The 17,245-nt window shown below is 41.6% G+C and overlaps 1 protein-coding gene across 3 annotated transcripts in view; it reads right to left on the bottom strand.

Annotated features, from left to right (window-relative positions):
- Positions 1-17,245, bottom strand: part of dnaaf9 (dynein axonemal assembly factor 9) — a 258,377-nt gene that overhangs the window by 138,947 nt on the left and 102,185 nt on the right. For all 3 annotated transcript variants that reach the window (XM_059650397.1, XM_059650389.1, XM_059650395.1), the window contains 3 exons: positions 17,012-17,056; positions 13,092-13,137; positions 663-774 (listed from right to left, as the gene is read on the bottom strand). In XM_059650397.1, the coding sequence (XP_059506380.1) occupies positions 663-774; positions 13,092-13,137; positions 17,012-17,056 (203 nt within the window). The remainder of the gene's footprint in view (positions 1-662; positions 775-13,091; positions 13,138-17,011; positions 17,057-17,245) is intronic.

Raw genomic sequence — 17,245 nt, 5'->3', positions numbered from 1 at the left:
TGAATGAAATATAAATTTCATGCAATTTGGCCTCAGAGATCATTACATATTTTCTAGGGTGTGCTGTCCAAAACAGAGTGTAAGAGCCCTACAGATAATATCTAAGCAATATTCTGTATAATTGAAATATATTTTCTACACCCTTGCATTCAAGTCTGCTCATTTTAAAATCAAGTACATAAACAAGTTTGTGTAAGGTTTTTTTTGTACCTGGGAAGTAGCTTTTGGTAATGTGTGCATGACATCAAAATTACTTTTCTTATCAACAGTAGCTGGTCCTTCACCATTAGGAAAATATTCCTTTTGTTATTTCTTGGATCCAAAGTGCAATACTTCTCACTGAATAAAGGTTTGTCCTCTTAGTTGATCAGTCTACAAACCTTTATAAATTTTTGCTTCTGCTTAGTCTTCTCCCTGTCTCTTAGTTAACATTATCTGCTAATGTGGATGTGCAAGACTCTATTCATTCATCTCAGTCACTGAGGAGCAAGAAACTCTGGATCAAGTCCTCAACTCTGTGATCACAGAAACATGCTGATCTCTTCAACTCTTCCCCATTGTTACCCAGAGGGAAAATGTGTGTCAAGATAAATAAATATTGTTGGTTTGTTTTTCAATTAAACGGGCTGTAAAATTAATTCATAACCAATTATTCCACTTACCATTTTCTTTGAGCAACAGCTTTGATTCCAGGAACGATTCAGAAAAGACAATGGACCCTAGGGTTCCTTTTCCTCCTGTTAAATCTGGAATGTCATACACAGTCATGGTTGCCTGAAAAACATTTAGGAATGAAAACCAAGTTGGGACACCAAACTCCAAGTAGAATCACAAAAATAACAGATGCAATAAAAGCAATTAAATCAGCAGAGCTTAGAAATCGATTATTATTCTGTGATCCAAACTGTAATGTTTGGAAGAATAGAAACAAAAAACAGGAAAAAAACAGTAGGCCATTCAGTGCTTTCAGCCTGCTCTACCATTCAATATGATCCTGGCTGTTTATCCTACTATGTACCCAGTTCCTGCTTTATCCCCATATCACTGTGTTAGTGTAAATGGCAAAATTTTACCAACTGAGAATGGATTGGTTGAATCAATTAACAGAAACTGTTACATGTGGAAAACAGCAACAAGAACCCGGTCTGGAATAAACTATTAAGGGACAAAGACAAGCTGTTACATCGGGACTGAAAGCAATCAGCCATGTCTCGAAAAGAAGGACTTGAAACCAGAGCTAGAGTTGGTACAGCAGAAAATCCAGCAGGGTTTGAGGGAAATGTGTTCCATGATGTTGGCATACTAGCAAAAGTTCAGGCCTGGCCTTGTCGAGATATGTTTCTGTGGGAGAGCTCGTGGCACAGTGGCAGAGTCCCTACCCTTGGGCTGGAAAGGCCAGGTTCAAGTCCCACCTACTTCAGAGGAATGTAATAACATCTCTTCACAGGTTGATTAGGAAAAAAAAGTTAACAAAAAAAATGTTTAAAAAGAAGGGTCAAAGCTACATGAACAAAAATGTTTTGACACCTATTTGATAATAGGCTGCCTCATGCTATAAGGATAAATCACTGCCCAGCTGCTGCATTTAAGGAGTTAATTAACAACACAGGAAAGTTAAGTTTTCAAACAGACGGATCATGCTAAATTAACAAGAAACAAGGAAGTTACTTCTGAGAAGGCAGCAAGCTGCAAACTTAGAACATTCTGGATGAAAGGAATTTAAAGAGATTCTAAACATTCATCAATAGGATCACATAATAGGGTGAAAATGTGTGTATAATTCAAAGCCAGAACCTTTCATATGCAGAACTTCGAACAACACTGCACAAGGATCAAACTCTGAATACTTTCAGAGACAGATACTGTTGACTGGAATACTGGCTAAATTTCACCACTAATCAGGTAATAGCCAAGATGAGTTATGAGTGTTAATTTGCTTATTTGAAGGGTCTTATTTTGGTTGCTACATTCAATATTAACTTGAGATGATTACCCATAATTGGAAAACATTACGATTGATTGGCAAACATTAAGATTGATAAGTTCTGGATGTGAGTTTGCTCGCTGAGCTGGAAGGTTAGTTTTCAGGCGTTTCGTCACCATTCTAGGTAACATCATCAGTAAGCCTCCGACGAAGCGCTGGTGTTACGTCCCGCTTTCTATTTATCTGGTTAGGTTTCCTTGGGTTGGTGATGTCATTTCCTGTTCTTTTTCTCAGGGGATGGTAGATTGGCTCCAAGTCAATGTGTTTGTTGATGGAGTTCCGGTTGGAATGCCATGCTTCCAACCGGAACTCCATCAACAAACACATTGGCTTGGAGCCAATCTACCATCCCCTGAGAAAAAGAACAGGAAATGACATCACCAACCCCAGGAAACCTAACCAGATAAATAGAAAGCGGGACATAACACCAGCGCTTCGTCGGAGGCTCACTGATGACGTTACCTAGAACGGTGACGAAACGTCTGAAAACTAACCTTCCAGCTCAGCGAGCAAACTCACATCCAGAACCTCAACCTGAGCTACAAATCTTCAAGATTGATAAGTCCCCAGGGCCAGACCAGATTTATCCGAGGTTGCTCCAGGAAGCGAGAAAGGAGGTTGCTATGCTGCTGGCGAAGATCTTTGCTTCCTCACTCTCCACGGGAGTCGTACCAGAAGATTGGAGGGAGGCAAATGTTGTTCCTCTTTTCAAGAAAGGGAATAGGGAAATCCCTGGAAATTACAGACCAGTCAGTCTTACGTCTGTGGTCAGCAAGGTTTTGGAAAGAATTCTGAGGGATAGGTTTATGACTATTTGGAAAAGCATAGCATGATTAAAGAGAGTCAGCATGGCTTTCAGAGGGGCAGGTCATGCCTCACAAATCTTACTGCGTTCTTTGAGGAAGTCACGAGACAGGTTGACGAGGGTCGAGCAGTGGATGTGGTGTACATGGACTTCAGCAAGGCATTTGATAAGGTTCCCCATGGCAGGCTCATTCATAAAGTCAGGAGGTATGGGATACAGGGTGATTTGGCTGTCTGGATTCAGAATTGGTTGGCTGACAGGAGGCAGAGAGTGGTTGTAGATGGTAAGTATTCTGCCTGGAGGTCAGTGCTGAGTGGTGTCCCACAGGGCTCTGTTCTCAGGCCTCTGCTCTTTGTAGTTTTTATAAATGACTTGGATGAGGAGGTTGAGGGGTGGATTCGTATGTTCGCTGATCACACGAAGGTTGGAGGTGCCGTTGATAACATCGAGGGCTATTGCAGGCTTCAGCGAGACATTGACAGAATGCAGAGCTGGGCTGAGAAATGGCAGATGGAGTTCAACCTGGATAAATGCGAAGTGATGCATTTTGGAAGGTTGAACTTAAATGCTGAATATAGGATTAAAGGCAGGATTCTCGGCAGTGTGGAGGAACAGCGGGATCTTGGTATTCAAGTGCATAGCTCCCTCAAAGTTGCCACCCAAGTGGATAAGGTTGTTAAGAAAGCATATGGTGTTTTGGCTTTCATTAACAGGGGGATCGAGTTTAAGAGCCGCAAGGTTATGCTGCAGCTCTACAAAACCCTGGCGAGACCACGCTTGGAATAGTGTGTCCAGTTCTGGTCACCCTATTATAGAAAAGATGTGGAGGCTCTGGAGAGGGTGCAAAGGAGGTTTACCAGGATGCTGCCTGGGCCGGAGCGCTTGTCTTACGAGGAGAGGTTGACTAAGCTCGGACTTTTCTCTCTGGAGAGGAGGAGGAAGAGAGATGACCTGACCGAAGTGTACAAGGTAATGAGAGGCATGGATAGAGTCGATAGTCAGAGACTTTTCCCCAGGTCAGGATTGACTACCACGAGGGGTCATAGTTTTAAGGTGTTAGGAGGAAGGTATAGAGGAGATGTCAGAGGGAGGTTCTTCACCCAGAGAGTTGAGAGCGCATGGAATATTTTGCCAGTGGAAGTCGTGGAAGCGGAGTCATTAGTGACATTTAAGCGACTGCTAGACATGCACATGGGCAACAGTGAATTGAGGGGAACGTAGGTTATTTTATTTTTGGATTAGGATTATTCCACGGCACAACATCGTGGGCTGAAGGGCCTGTACTGTGCTGTATTTTTCTATGTTCTGTGTTCTATAATACTATTAGATCCTTTCAGGTCTAAGAACTATACTGCTTTCTTTGGTCAAGAAGTCCACAGTTTCACTATTCTCCTGGTGAAGAAATTTATCCTCATCTCAATCTGAAATGGCCTACCCCATATTCTTAACCTGTGATCTCTGGATTCCCTGGCCAACAATCTTTTCTGCATTTTCTGTCTTGTGATATGACAGGAGCGTAGCTATAATGGCACTCCTAAACTGCTAACTCTACAAATTCCCTGAAACATCAACATGGAAATGGGAGCTTGACAAATCGTTACTCCCAAGTGGAAAAGATGATACAGATCAAGAAAAGGAAATGGAAGTACAGAAAATCTATAACAGATGATTAGTGATCTGTGTCAGTCAGAAATATGCAGCCTAAGATTAATTTCCAGCTCTTCATCTGTAGCCCTGCAGGTTCACAGCCACACTTTAAGTGGGACAAACACCAGACTGCCAAAGAATTCAACTGAAATAACTTTTCAAGATCCTTCAATCACATCCGAACCCAGCTTAAAATTAAAACTAGAATGATACAACAAAAGCTAAGATATTTGTAAAGGGTGAGTTAAAAATAGAAAAGCAAAACATACAGTTGAAATCTAAGATAAAGCAGAAATACTTAGAAGTGTGAAAAAAAGTGTGGAGCTGGAGGAACACCACAGGCCAGGCAGCATCAGAGGAGCAGGAAAGTTTCCGTTTTGGGTCGGGACCCTTGTTATTTCGAAGCACTAGATTTTGCATGCCAGGCAGCACCTGATCTGTTGGGTATTGCAGACTGCTTTTGATACAAAAGTAAACCGTGAATACAATTCTGAATAAGCTGAAGTGGAATTACTTTGTCAGATTGTTAGACTGGCAAAGAGATGTCAGGTGCACATAAATACAAATCAATGAGAGACTGTAAGCATTGTACTTAGAGATCAAACCCACAAGGTTAAATTCTGAAACTGAATTAACTTGTTACCACCAGGAAAAAAAGGGCTTGATGATCGAAAAATAAATAAATCACTTTACTGCTTTTCTGCGATCTGACCCTCTAAATGATCCAACTGACTTTGTAGTCATTGGGTTAGAAATCTTGGAAAACTCTTCCCAACAGCTTTGTCCTTATGCATCGATATCACAAACACTGTTGCAGTTTAAGGAGACAACTAACCACCAGACAACGTTACTGGGCCAGGCCAGCAATACCCACTTCCTGTGAAGGAATTTTTAATTTATCGGGCAAGAAACACAACCTATCCAGTAATACAAAAGTAAAATGCTGAAGGTGTTGCAATTCTGATCCAGTGACAAATTACTGATCTTAAATATAAACTGAGTTTCCATCTCCAGACATGCTGCTTGACCGGTTCGGAAACATCAATATTTTCTACTTTTACTGCCTATCCAAAGTGTTCTTAATTCAAAATTACCCATTGTGATAAATCTCTTAAGTAAATGGAATTAAAATACCACTAATCAAACTAAACCACAAACTTGTACTGATGAGAACATAAGCATTTGAGGCAGCAAGGCTACAACCCCAGTTATGAAAATACTGAAGGAGCTGAATCTTTGTTATGACCAACTTTGATACAGCATAATCTTATCAAGATCAATGTTTTGAAGGACCAAGTGTAAGAAAATCTGTGACATGATTCGAGGTTTAAATTGAAATACTAGTCTTTACTGTATAAACTTCAACAGCAAGATAGTGATTCTAAACCATATACACTAAATAAACAGACACTCTGAATTAACAGGAGATTATGAATTAACTGAAACTGTGGTCAAACATTTTACATACTGCATTTCAAATGACCAGTGCAGTCAAAACAGATCCCACTCAGATGTTAGTGACACTGTAGGTTTAGTAAACCTCATTAACACTGTCTCCTTCACAAAGGTTTGTAATTCTTCACTTTTAAAACTAAACTTAAAATACTCTCAAAGCCTCTCTAACTCGGTTAGCCTGGAAATTCGAGACTTAACCGCACGATGTCTGCAAACAACAGCATACATACCTCCAAGGGCAATTTCTACTTCTCCTAGCTCCAAACGACAACTAAACTCTTCAAGCCAAAACACACAGATAAATTGGAAATCAAGAAATTTCTTAAGCTCCACCCACCTCCATGCCAAGGTGGTATACTGCATCCACTGTACCCGGTGTGGCTTCCTCTACATTGGGGAAACCAAGCGGAGGCTTGGGGACCGCTCTGCAGAACACCTCCGCTCGGTTCGCAATAAGCAACTGCACCTCCCAGTCGCAAACCTGTTCCAATCCCCCTCCCATTCTTTAGATGACATGTCCATCATGGGCCTCCTGCAGTGCCATAATGATGCCACCCGAAGGGGGCAGGAACAGCAACTCATATTCCGCTTGGGAACCCTGCAGCCCAATGGTATCAATGTGGACTTCACCAGCTTCAAAATCTCCCCTTCCCCCACCGCATCCCAAAACCAGCCCAGTTCATCAACTCCCCCCACTGCACCACACAACCAGCCCAGCTCTTCCCCCCCACCCACTGCATCCCAAAACCAGTCCAACCTGTCTCTGCTTCCCTAACCTGTTCTTCCTCTCACCCATCCCCTCCTCCCACCCCAAGCCGCACCTCCATCTCCTACCTACTAAACTCATCCCACCTCCTAGACCTGTCCGTCTTCCCTGGACTGACCTATCCCCTCCCGACCTCCCCACCTATACTCTCCTCTACACCTATCTTCTTTTCTCTCCATCTTCGGTCCGCCTCCCCCTCTCTCCCTATTTATTCCAGAACCCTCACCCCATCCCCCTCTCTGATGAAGGGTCTAGGCCCGAAACGTCAGCTTTTGTACTCCTGAGATGCTGCTGGGCCTGCTGTGTTCATCCAGCCTCACATTTTATTATCCATGATGATGCAGGCTGCTTGGAGTAATCCTTAACATGAATTTCAGGTTATGTACCACTCATTACTTTTCCTGTTCAATCTTACAATGTGGACATCGCTAAGTGGGCCAGCACTTAATGCTCATCCCTTGTTGCCGATAAAAAGGTGGTGGGGTTTTTAACCAATTTAATTTTAATTCCAGAAACAAAATCTTTTTGGACAGTCATCACACTTCCAGCTCAGCAAGTCCACCTGTTGTTTCTGATCCTGCTTTTCTTGCAGTCACCTCGTAAAGCAAGATGGCTCCAACTTTTAGATGTAATTGAACTCCATGTATTCCAATTGCATTTATCCCATTTGCTGTTAATCTTTCATTTCTCAAACTGAAAACATATACTCAAACATGTGAACAGATATACCCCCAAGAATTGATGGGATATAGATATTTTCCCTAGATTATACCAAAATACATGTAGATGAGAAAATGACAGAGGATACTCAAGCGGAGCAGAATCACTGATGTGAAATAACTGGGCAGCAAGGTCTGTTTCTGTGGCATATATCACTTGTAAACTGATCTGTACAATGCGCTTTTCCAAATTTCATCTGTGGCAATTGGTCAGGCTGATTGACCATCTCAAATTGTATCACTTATCAGATTAACAGAGAACACATTAATCAGAAGTAGACGATGAGCTCTTTCAGCCTGGTCCACCATTCAACAGGTCATGGTTAATTTTTTTTTTAAATCTCAAACACACACACCCACCTCCCCGACAAGCTTTCAGCCCACCGGTCAACAAGAATCTACCTCTGCTTCACAAATGTTCAAGGATTCTCCTTCTGCCCTCTATTCAGGGAGGAAACCCTATAGACATCATACCTTAAAAGAAAACATTTAATGTGATCTCAGTTTTTAATGGGTGATTTAAAGAAATTTAAAAATCATGACTCCTAGGTCTGGATGATCCTACAAGAGGAAATTCTCGTAATTGTAATGAGGTCAACCAGATGGACCTCAGAATAGGAGCGTCTTGATTGGGGCCCCACCAAGGAGCCCTGGTTGACAGATATAAACAGGACTGACAGAGATTCTGTTCACTCAAAGCTGTCTCCAAGGAAGCCGAACCAGTATCAAACACGATGCATGTGTGAATAAAATGTAACTTGACAACAAGAAACCAGCCTCCGTGGAGTTATTTCAGTGGCTACAGGAGAGAAAAAAAATGCTTCTGAAGAAACTTAATCACAACAGTTATCTTTGAAGCGGCATAAGCATTTCTGGCATCACATCATTACTTGAGGAGCTCAATTCACTCAATACTGCTGAAGAAGACTGGGCCCAATATGTGGAAAGTATGCTTTCTTCTTTCAGAGCAAATGACATTTGGGCAGATAAAATACGAGTAGTTCTCCTGATAGCTTGTGGATCCAGAGCTTCTTCCAATATTAGGCACCTAATATTTCCTGAGGAAATATTTCCAGACAGTAAAACCTTTAAAAAGTTGATGATTTAGTTAAGGAATCTTATGACCAAGGTCACAGCTAATTTTGAGATACTATCGGTTTTACTCAGTAGGTTGAGAACCAGGGGAATCCATGTCAAGATTTTTGATGAGGTTAAGGTGACTGGTAGGGGCATGTGGCTTCGGCTTAACCGTAACAAGATGCTAAGACCCCATTTGGTATGTGGGATTAATGATCTAACTGTGCAAAATCACCTACAAGGCCTATCCAAGATCACAGTTTATCTAGATGATGAGCTGACAACAGGGAAGATCAACAAGAGCACTTAGGGAACCTGGCTATTGTCCCTTGACATTTCTCCAAGGCAGGCACACACTTTAGAAGGGAAAACAGAGTTCCAGGCATCACAGAAGACCCACTTGGGCTATAAGAGAGTTGACAAGATCAGGTTACACTCAGAAAATAAAGTGAGAGCGATCAAAGGTGCCTTGGCTCCCACATCCACAATGGAGCTTACGTCTTTCCTTGGATTGGTGAGTTATGATGAAAAGTTCCTATGTAACCTGGCCTCTGCCCTGTCACCCTTACATCTGTTTTTCAATAAGAGCAAGCGTTGGACATGGTCTTGTAGCCAAAACATCACCTTCTAGGGAAAAGAAGCAGTGCATCGTCTCAGTTGCAGGCACACCATGATCCCAAGTGAGCTCTGGTGCCGACATGCAATGCCTCCCTGTACAGTATTGAGGGTGTGCTGGTTCACAGATGGCCTAAAGGAGAGGAACGCCATTGCATATGCATCCCAATCTTGAGTTGATACAGCGTGCAGATATGCCCAAATAGAAAAGGTAGGTTTGGCGGTCACCTTTGGTGTGAGAACATTTAACAAATACCTTTAAAGATGTAAATTTGTAATAGTAACAAACCAAAATATCCTGCTGGGGCTATTCAGAGGACAAGACCATGCTGCCTGTAACTTCACGTCGAATTCAGTGATGGGCTCCATTCTAAGTGCACATAACTACAAGTTCTAACAGCCCAGGACGTCATGTCTCAAATGCAGATCGCCTTAAGCCACCTCCCAATGACAGATACACCACTGATGATGCCACCACTTGCAAGGTCCTTACTGATTTTAAACTTGAGACACACCTCTCCAGTCACCATTGACAATATCAGATGGTGGGCTCAAAGACCTGGCCCTAACAAAACTAAAACAGCTGGTGGTGATGAACGAAACAAAAAGGGCCTTCACAATCAGAACTGTAATCTTTCCCAGCAAGACCATATCACCATGGAGGTCGGCATTTTATTACAGGGAGCAAGAGCAATTGTCCTATACATAGATCAGATAATGTCTGAACTCAACCAGGGTCATCCAGGGGCAAAGATACTGGTGAAAGGTTGTGTCTGGTGGCCAGGACTGGATGCCAACATAGCCAAGTTGGTGAGGCAGTGCCCATAATGCCAAAAAGGACAAAAAGTATCGCCAGAAGATGCCCCACATGGGAATGGTCAGGTAAAGCCTGGATTCAGTTGCCCATCAGTTATGCCAGCCCTTTCATAACCTCAACATTCTTCATCATCGTGGGCATCCACTCAAAGTGGTTGGACGTGAATACAGTTCATTCTGAAAACACAGGGATGACAAAAGAAAAACTGCACGCTTCATTCGTAATACACAGGCTCCCAGAAGTGTTGGTCTCAGACAATGAGCCATCATTTCCAAGCAGGAAATTGGAGCATTTTCTGATGTCAAATGTCACATCAGGTGAGACGGTCCCGAATGTGAAAGCTGCAAATTCACAAACAAGGCAGGAGCAAAACATACCTGGCCCTGCAGAAGCCATGGTTCCACCCCTCCATTTAGCATCAAAGAAACCAGAGTGCGAGATGTAGACAGCAGATATTGCAATCATGATGCCGTTACAACCTGAAGAGGAAGAAAAATTTCTCCCAAGATATTCCGAGCACAAGAGGACAGCTACAGTCAGGTACACACTGCCTGTAACCAAGAATAAACTGGCGGAACTGGAATTGGTGTGAAAACGCCACAGGAAAGGCTGCATGATTTTAAAAAAAACAAGGCTACGTCCATGGACATAAAGGGGGAGGAATGGAGTGACTGTCATGAGGTCAGCCAGGTGGACCTCAGAATGTGAGTTTCCTGATTGGACCAGGATAGCAGCCCCAATCAGGGAGCTCTTGCTGACAGACATAAACAGGAATGTCAAAGGCTGAGTTCACTCAGAAGGAAAAAGATCAGTGTTAAGTACTAAGCATGTGCAAATAAAGGGTGACGGGATACCAGACTTGGAGTTATTTCAGAAACATCCTCTGGTAAGATCCCTCAGTGCTTTACATTTCAATGAAGTCACCTTTTACACTCTACATTCCAACAGGCGCAAGCTAAGCCTGTTCCAACCTTTTCTCTTAAGAAAATTCACTTGATCCAATTATGGGTGAGTAAATCTTCTCTGAATGACATTGTTTTACATTTTTACACCCTTCCTAAAGGTGGTGACCCATACTCTACTCCAGATAGAGTTTCACCAGTGCATTGTTAAACTGAAGTATAATCTCCCTACATGAGATTCAATGCCCTCGTAATGAATGATAACATTCTGTCAAGCTTTCTTAATTATTACTTACAGAATAATCGTGTGCGGATCATGCACAAGAGCAACCAGATCTTTCTGAATCTGAACTCTGCAATCTCTCACCATTTAAAGAGTATTACTGCTTTATTCTTCCTGCTTGTTTTTGGATTTGATTTTTTTGTAATCATGTGTAACCAAGTACAGTGAAAAGTTTTGTTTGTGAGTAGTACAGACACAGCAAGGGCGTACAGATCATGGGATGTTTAGACAGACCAAGGCACACAGGTTACACTGCACAGGGGGGCACAAAACAAGATCAATATTAACAAGATCAACATAGATTAAATTTACAGAGACCATTCATTAGTCTAATACAGCAGAAAAGCTTCTCTTGGGCCCACTGGTACATGTGTTCAAGCTTCTTTATCTTCTGCCTGACGGAAGAGGTTTTAGGAGACCATTACCAGGATGAGCAGGGTCTCCATTGATACAGATGGGAGCGCATTCTCCTCCTTTCTTGCCAAAGTCAATGATCAGTTCTCTTGTTTTTTTTCATAATTGAGAGACAGGGTATCATTGCACCACAACACCAAGTCCTCTTTCTTGATTCTGATTCATCACTTTGATGGTGTCAAACCACAGTGATGTCATCAGCAAATAAAAAGGATAACAAAGGTTTTTGAAACGATTTGTAGCTCAGGTTATGCATGTTGTTTAAACGGGCAACTACACAGTGCAGCAACACAGAACTACACCGCAAAGAAGAGTACCTCCAAGTAATCAAGGACAATGGATACCTGAAAAACTGCAATGAAGAGGTTTATCACACAAACGACACCACGGAGATACTGCACACCCTGACACACTCATCATGCTACCTTCTATTAAGAAGGCATCTGAACTGACCACAAGACCCCCTACAAGCACTGGACATCACAGTAGCACACAAACCCATGTCAACTGCTAACCCGAACCAAAGCCCCATTACCTCCTCTGAACAGGGCCAATGTAATATACAAGATCCCCTACAAAGACTGCGACAAACATGAATTTGGACAGACAGGAAGAAAATTAGCTACAAAATACATGAACAGCAATGAGCAACAAAAAGGCGTGGCCAATATTCATTCATTTCTATCCACGTGGATAAGGAAAACCACCAGTTTGATTGGGACAACACCAGGATCCTGGGACAGGCCAGGCAGAGACAAACACCGGAATTCCTTGAGGCCTGGTTCTCCACTAAGGCCATCAACAAACACAGAGCTAGTCCCTAGATATACCATCTTCTACGAAGGAAAACTGGAAACGAGGTAACCCAGCTCAACGGACACCAGAATTTAAATAATAGGTGGGAAAACACAACAGCGCTTCATCAGAGGCCGTACTGATCTTACCCAGCAGGGTAATGAAATGTCTGTGGAACAACGAACCAGCTCTGCGAGCCAACCAACCACAAAAAGGACAATCTTAGACTTTCCATTTTCCACATCTTTGCTCACTCAACATGTCTTATGTAACCTCTTGTTTTATTTTCATATTTGTCCCTTATAATTTCGCTGTTAACAATCAATTGGCGATGAAAGACAAATGGCCAAAAGTGAGAAAAATACCCTGAGTAAGGCAAGTTTCAAAGGTGCCACTTCAAATCAAATTCAAAGGAGTTTTTATGACAATGGTCACTGCTTAGTGATTTATATAATTTAGCATTCGCCCTGTGTTAGCCAAGATATTTTTAAGTCTAAGACCTCCATACAAGTTTCCAAAACCTCCATACAATTCCAAGATAGATTTCCACACAATTTTACAAGCAGAAATTCCTTTGAAACACTAGGAGAGGATTATGGCATTCAGCATTCGACCTTCTTTATTCGCAAATTTTAAATGAAACAAACTGAAATGACCACGAATAAGTGTTTTGTCAGGACAGAAATATCGTCAAGGGTTCACTGTCATTACAGTTTTATGACTGTACCTGCACAGTGAAAGATAACATCCAGTTGTAAGCTTTAAACAGGTATCTCGTGAAGTGAAGAGAACGGCACACATTTGTAACTTACCGTTTTAACGAGGAATTTGCTTATGTGGCTATCCAATGAGATGATCCTAGAAAGAAGAGAGAGTAAACATTTCATAAACTATGAAAGGAGTAGTTATTTAGATTGGTAGCAAGCAACATAAAAGCCTGGTTCATTCACTATTAAAGTTCACAGAAACATTCAGTTTCCGATAACACTTTGACAATATTGTCTTCAAAGGTTCCTCACCAATTAATTTTCAGTGCATCATAATCCATAAAACATCCCTGCATTTGAACAACACAGAAATACCAGTTCTGATAAACAAACAGAATCATGATTGCATGGTGACCAGAACTGGAAACTAAACATTCAAGGATATTCAATCCTAAGGAAAGACACACAAGATAGAAAAGCAGGCAGAGTTGCACTGATATCACAAGATGTAATCAGTGTATTAGCAAAGGAGGATCTCAGAAATTGGAAGAACATTGTGGAGAATCTGTTTTGGTGAAACAGAGATATCAAGTAGCAGCAGTTGGAGATTTTAATAGACCAATAAATAATAGTAGTTGCTGTATCGTCTGGCATAACCAGGAAATGAGAGACGCTCATACCGTGGACGACAACAGTATTCATGGGTGGCTTGAATTTAGAGATGAACCGAATAAATCAATTTAGTATCAAAGCTGCAGAGCATGAGTTTCCGCAGTGCGTTCACGATAATTTACAGGAGCAGCATGTTGAGTAGGTAACTACAGGGTGGCCAATTTGCAAACATCCAAAGATGTAATGAAAAGGGGATAATTGAGAATCTTGTTGTGAAAGAATCTTCTGAGTGCTGGGTGCACTTTCGTTTGTCATTTATAGAAATGATTTAGATGAGAAGACAGACTGAATGATTAGTAAGTTTGCAGATGACACCAAAATTAATGGCATAATGAAGTGAGAAGAAGGCTAAGATTGCAAAGAGATCTTGATCAATTGGGTAAATGGGCCAAGTAGTGGCAGACTGGAGTTTAATTTTGATAAATGTGAGGTATTGCATTTTGCGAAACGATCAAAGACAGGACTTGTATAATTAAAAGTAGGGCCTTGGGTGGTTTTGTAGAACAGAGAGATCTAGGGGTTCAGGTACACAATTCTTTGAAATTTGTGTCACAGGTAAGGTGGCATTTAGCACGCTTACCTTCATTGCTCAGGCCTCTGAGTACAGGAGTTGGCCTATTTCTCAATTCCAAAAGACTTTTGAACTCTGAGTATATTGCAAATGGAGGTTGGTAAGTAGTTGGTTATCAATGGTGCGAATTGTTATGGGGTTAGTGTGGGTAAAAAGCATTGAATGTTCAATCAACTAAGATCGTATTAAATGGTGAATTCAAATTGGCTGAACAGCTTCCTTATGATCGTATGCTGCTAAACCTGTGTCTTTTACACAAGTATAGAGAGAAGCTCTGGCAGAAAAGCACATCTCCAAACAACTGTAATAGAAATACATGGCTGCATATTTGTAGTTCTCCACTTTGACACAATGATTCAGAAAGAAAGAAAAGTGAAATCAGGTTTGACTAAAAATTATTTTTCAATATGCTTTTTCCTCTCCGGTACCACACATTAACCACCAACTAAGGATCTTCGGCTAAGCTTCATCCAAGTCATCCTTCAAGATACAAAACGCAGAATTGCCAAACAGAAACTGATAGTCAAGTTCCGTATCAATGAAGACAGCCTCAGCATGACCTTGGGTTTATGTCGCACTACATGTAATCCTACCATACCATTCTGTATTTATAAAATCTTCCTTACTGTCCTGTTTTGATACCAATCACCTCAATGGCTTGTTATGATCTCGTTACCTTAATTAGTCTGTACAGTTTTGGGTTACTTGTTGTTTTGGTATGCATGCGACCATGATACCTAACAACTGACAAATCTTTGAGAATTTTTTGAAAGGATAGCCAAGATGATAGATGAGGATAAGACTGTGGGTTTTGTCTGAACAGACTTTAGCAGTACCTTTGATGACCCACATGGCAGGTTAGCTCACATGGGATTCAAGGAGAGCTAGCTAACTGGATTCAAAATTGGCTCCATGGTAGAAAGCAGAGGGTGAGGGTTGAAGGTTATTTCTCTGACTGGAGGCCTGTGACAAGTGATGTGCCACAGGGGTCAGTGCTGGGACCGTTTCTGTAAATAACGAAGCACAAAGATCTGATGTGAACATACAAGACACGATTACAAAGTTTGTGGACGACACAAAATTAAGGAGGTATTGTTGATAGCGAGGAAGGTTATCAAAAATTCAAGGGGGTTCTTGATCAGATGGGGAAGTGGGCTGACGATTGGCAAATGCAATTTAATGCAAACAAGTGTGAGGTGTTGGACTTTGGAAAGTCAAACCAAGGAAGGACTTAAACAGTAAATGTTAAGGTCCTGAGAAATGTTGTGGAACACAGGGGCCGAGGAGGAAAAGTACATAGTTCATTGAAAGCAGCGTCACAAGTGAAGAAAGCATTTAGTATGCTGGTCTTCATCGGTCGAGGCACCGAGGATAGGAGGTTGGACGTTATGTCATAGTTGTATAAGTCACTAGTGGGGCCGTACTTGGGAGTATTGTGTACAGTTTTTGTCACCCTATTATAGGAAAGACATAGTTAAACTGGAAACTGTGCAAAGAAACGTTACAAGGACATTGCCAGGACTAGGAGGCCTGAGTTATCGGGAGAGGTTGGTCAAGATAGGACTTGGTTCTGTGGCTGCCCTTAAGGAGATGAATAAAATCATGAGGGGCATAGATAGGATGAATGCATATAGTCTTTTTCCCAGGAATGGGGAATTAAAAACAAGAGGGCACAGGTTTAAGGTGAGGGGGGATAAATTTAAAGGAGGACCCACGGGACAACTTCTTCATGCAGAGTGGTGGGTATTTGGAATGGGCTGCCAGTGAAAGTGGTTGAGGCAGGTACAATAGAAACATTTCACAGTAGTAGATTCGCCAACTTCAGGTACATTTAAGTCATCACTGGATAAGCATATGGACGTACATGGAATAGCGTATGTTAGATGGGCTTGAGATCGGTATGACAGGTCGGCACAACATCGAGGGCCGAAGGGCCTGTACTGTGCTGTAATGTTCTATGTTCTATATTTCAAGAAGATTTGGATGGGTACATGGATGGAATGGGTTGAGGGGGATATGGACCAAATGCAGGCATTTGGAACTAGCTGAACGGGTACCATGGTCAGTATGGATGGGTTCAGGCCGAAGGACCTCTTTCCATGCTGTCTTTCTCGATGATTCTATTCCTCCTGTTTGGTTTGACTCCAGCACCTGATTTTTATTTTTTTGTAATTATCTCTCTGCCTCAATTAACAGGAATTTGGATCATCCCTTAACTTACTATTCAGCTGTCAACACTTTGCTCAGACCATTTCTGAGATCTTTTGAATTCTCTGCTTAGGAATTCTGTGCCTGGGTGCTTTTCTTCACTTCACCCAAGAACAGGCAGCGCACCAAAAGCTTGAGGTTTCAAATAAACCTGTTGGACTGTAATCTGGTGTCGTGAGACTTCAGACCTTATCCATCCCAGTCCAACACCAGCATCTCCACATCATCAGCAATAAAGGAGACCTGCTTTTTCTATCAAATGTTTTCTTCAAAGTTGTGCACAAGTGAAATAGCTCGCGCAGAAACTAAAACCATCAAACCGAACTTATCAATGAATATGTGTTCAGACTGAAGTTACACTTCATTCTTACATCAACAGAGGAAATCTTCAACTGAGAATAGCCAATCAACTAAGATTCTGTAACTACTGAGCTTCAAGGAAAACAAAAATCAAATATCAAATAAACCAGAACAGCCGATCTACCCAAAAGTTTACAAACAGAAGCTTTAGTTTCACATATATAAATCTGTCAGCTTTGGAATATAACATTCCAAACAAAAACACAATACTAACCTCCCTCGGCTATTCACAGCTTGAATAAGGAAAGACAAATTTGATCTGCGGGCAAAATCAAAGAGTTTGTTTTATTCAAGATACGAAATCAATGTATAAAGTATATACATTAAAACTTTGGAAGAAAAACACCAGAGGAACACAAAGGAAATATTTTAGAAAATCAAGCAACCAAAAGTCTATGGATGAGATCCATCATGTTAACTCAACAGCAAATTGTCAAACACACTGAAA

This window comes from Stegostoma tigrinum, chromosome 1 (assembly GCF_030684315.1).
Source record: "Stegostoma tigrinum isolate sSteTig4 chromosome 1, sSteTig4.hap1, whole genome shotgun sequence".
NCBI lineage: Eukaryota > Metazoa > Chordata > Chondrichthyes > Orectolobiformes > Stegostomatidae > Stegostoma > Stegostoma tigrinum.
The sequence above is the reverse complement of the archived record's forward strand: the minus strand, read 5'-3'. Positions and strand labels throughout refer to the sequence as shown.